At 49.3% G+C, this 2,500-nt stretch overlaps 2 protein-coding genes across 2 annotated transcripts in view; both read left to right on the top strand.

The window, feature by feature from the left end:
• Nucleotides 1-1,928, top strand: part of LOC123499980 (alpha-1B adrenergic receptor-like) — a 5,534-nt gene extending 3,606 nt beyond the window's left edge. The window contains 6 exon segments of the mRNA XM_045248526.1: nucleotides 1-59; nucleotides 292-401; nucleotides 704-788; nucleotides 791-949; nucleotides 1,006-1,083; nucleotides 1,170-1,928. The exon segment at nucleotides 1-59 is cut by the window's left edge and continues 103 nt beyond it. Of these exon segments, the coding sequence (XP_045104461.1) occupies nucleotides 1-59; nucleotides 292-401; nucleotides 704-788; nucleotides 791-949; nucleotides 1,006-1,083; nucleotides 1,170-1,888 (1,210 nt within the window). The 3' untranslated portion in view covers nucleotides 1,889-1,928.
• Nucleotides 1,922-2,500, top strand: part of LOC123499971 (protein FAM98B-like) — a gene marked incomplete at its 5' end in the record, with an annotated part of 693 nt that continues 114 nt past the window's right edge. Inside the window, 3 exons of the mRNA XM_045248514.1 lie at nucleotides 1,922-1,938; nucleotides 2,009-2,054; nucleotides 2,280-2,500. The exon at nucleotides 2,280-2,500 is cut by the window's right edge and continues 114 nt beyond it. Of these exons, the coding sequence (XP_045104449.1) occupies nucleotides 1,922-1,938; nucleotides 2,009-2,054; nucleotides 2,280-2,348 (132 nt within the window). The remainder of the gene's footprint in view (nucleotides 1,939-2,008; nucleotides 2,055-2,279) is intronic.

The following is a 2,500-nucleotide window of genomic DNA, read 5'->3' as shown; positions in this document are numbered from 1 at the left end:
GACGCGGAGGAGGGTGTACGGGGCCCTGATAGTCTCATGGTGCCTGTCACTGCTCATAGGTAAGTAGTTGTAGTGGTAGTAGTAGTAGTGGAGGAGGAGGAGGAGGAGGAGGAGGAGGAGGAGGAGGAGGAGGAGGAGGAGGAGTAGTAGTAGTAGTAGTAGTAGTAGTAGTAGTAGTAGTAGTAGTAGTTGTTGTTGTAATAATAGGATAGTAGTATATATTTTCTCTCTCTCTCTCTCTCTCTCTCTCTCTCTCTCTCTCTCTCTCTCTCTCTCTCTCTCTCCCTCCAGGCTCCCTCCCCGCCATGGGCCTGCACGTCACCTGGCCAGAGGCGTGCAACAGGTGTGCCTTCGCTCAGGTCATCTCCACCACCTTCGCCATCGTCTTCTTCGTCACCTCGGTAAGTCTCACGGCCCTGGTGGTGGTGGTGGTGGTGATGGTGGTAGTAGTAGTAGTAGGAGAAGAAAAAGAACAAGAAATAGTAGCAGTAGTAGTAGAAATAGTAGCAGTAATAGCAGTAGAAGTAGTAGCAGCAATAGTAGTAGCAGCAGAAGTAGTAACAACAACACCAATAACAATTTAAACACCACCATCATCACCACCACCACCACCACCACAACCCCCAAAACACCCCCAAAACACCCCGAAAATACAACAAAACACCACAAACACCCATCTCACAACAAACCCCTTTCCTCGTAGGTCGCCGTGCCCTTGGGAATAGTAGTGGGTCTGTACAGCATCCTTCTCACCCTGGCCCTAAGGATGCACAAGGCTCGGTACGGGGGTCCTACACAGCCAAGGAATCAGCAAGGAGCACAAACTTCCGGCTATCCTTCATGTCCTCCAAGAAATCAAGGACCTCCACCACCACCACCACTACCTCCTGCACCTCGAAGTCCAGCCGCAGGAGGAGAGGAGGAAGGAAATGGCGCTACAGAAGGAGGAGTTAGCAAGACGTGGTGAAAAAGGGCGTGGTTATGAAGATACTGTCTTGATTACAGGGAGTGTTTCAAAGGCCCCTGTGTGTGGTAAGCCCTGTGGTGTCCCTGTGGAGGCTAACAACGCTGGTGTGGTGGCAGGTAAGTATACGAAGGGTGGAGCTGAGAGAGAGGTGGGTAAAGAAACGGATGCGGATGAGGAACGCCGGATGAGTTCTAGGGATGAGGTGGAAAAGGAGATGCTTTCCCTGACGAACCCCCGCCACAACCACAACCACAAACAAAAGACGTGGATTCTGGAGTGACTGGGACAAGGAAAGGCGATGGAAGTGACCCCAAAACAGAGACAAAGAAGAGAAAAACCAGCGATTCTCAAGCCGACCCAGGAGTAACTAGCGATCAAACCAAAACAGAGGGGGACTCGCACCTTGAGGAACACCCACCAGGACTCAAAAACCAAACCACGCCACGCAAAACACACACACGAAGGAAAGACAGTCACGAAACGCAGGACTCGACCTTTGAGGAACAGGAAGGTAACATAGAGGACTTATTAGACACAGACGAAGAGGAGGAAGAAAAAGACGACGAGGGAAAAGGATGGCGCTCTCTTTTCCCCTCCAAGTACATGAACAAAGTAATGACAGAGACGATAGACAAAGTAATGTTCCTTAAGAAATGCAGAGCTGTGAAAACCGTGCTGTTAATCCTCATCTCCTTCACAGCCACGTATGTCCCCTTCGTCGTGGGGTCTCTAGTGTACAGCGCAGAGCAGCAGAAGCGCCCCTGCCTGCTGCACCTGCTCAATACCCTGCTGTACTGCGCCGTGGTTGCCAATTCCCTAGCTAACCCGCTCATCTACGCCTACGGGTACAGGGAGTTCCGGCTTCGTACGGAGAAATTTAAAGGGATTTTTGCCAGAAAGAAGAAGAGGACTTACACTTGAGAAGGAGGAGGAGGAGGAGGAGAAGGAGGAGGAGGAGGAGGAGGAGGAAAGTTTATTACAAAGGAATGAATAAGAATTTGATTAAGAATGGATGGGAAAAAAAGGAAATGGTTGTGAAAGAGGAGGAGGAGGAGGAGGAGGAGGAGGAGGAGGAGGAGGAGGAGGAGGAGGAGGAGGAGGAGGTGGAGAAAGAAAAAAGTTAATACAAAGGAAGAAAAGTTTAAAAGAATGAAGGATAAAAGAAAATGAAGAAGAAGAAGAAGAAGAAGAAGAAGAAGAAGAAGAAAAAAGAAAAATAGAAAAAACACAACAACAGCAAAAGGAAACGAGAGAAAGAAAGAAAGAAAGTTAACAGAAAGAAGAGGAACAGAATCAGATTAGAGGAGGAGGAGGAGGAGGAGGAGGAGGAGGAGGAGGAGGAGGAGGAGGAGGAGGAGGAGGAGGAGGAGGAAGAGGATGACAGGTGGATCAGGCAGAATAAAGCGCACACAAGTCATACAGTCACGCTTTCCTACACACTGTTTACACACACATGAAGAGGAAATGTGTGTGTGTGTGTGTGTGTGTGTGTGTGTGTGTGTGTGTGTGTGTGTGTGTGTGTGTGTGTGTGTG

Source organism: Portunus trituberculatus, chromosome 8, assembly GCF_017591435.1.
Source record: "Portunus trituberculatus isolate SZX2019 chromosome 8, ASM1759143v1, whole genome shotgun sequence".
NCBI classification, from domain to species: Eukaryota; Metazoa; Arthropoda; class Malacostraca; order Decapoda; family Portunidae; genus Portunus; species Portunus trituberculatus.
This window is presented reverse-complemented; position numbering and strand designations above follow the sequence as displayed.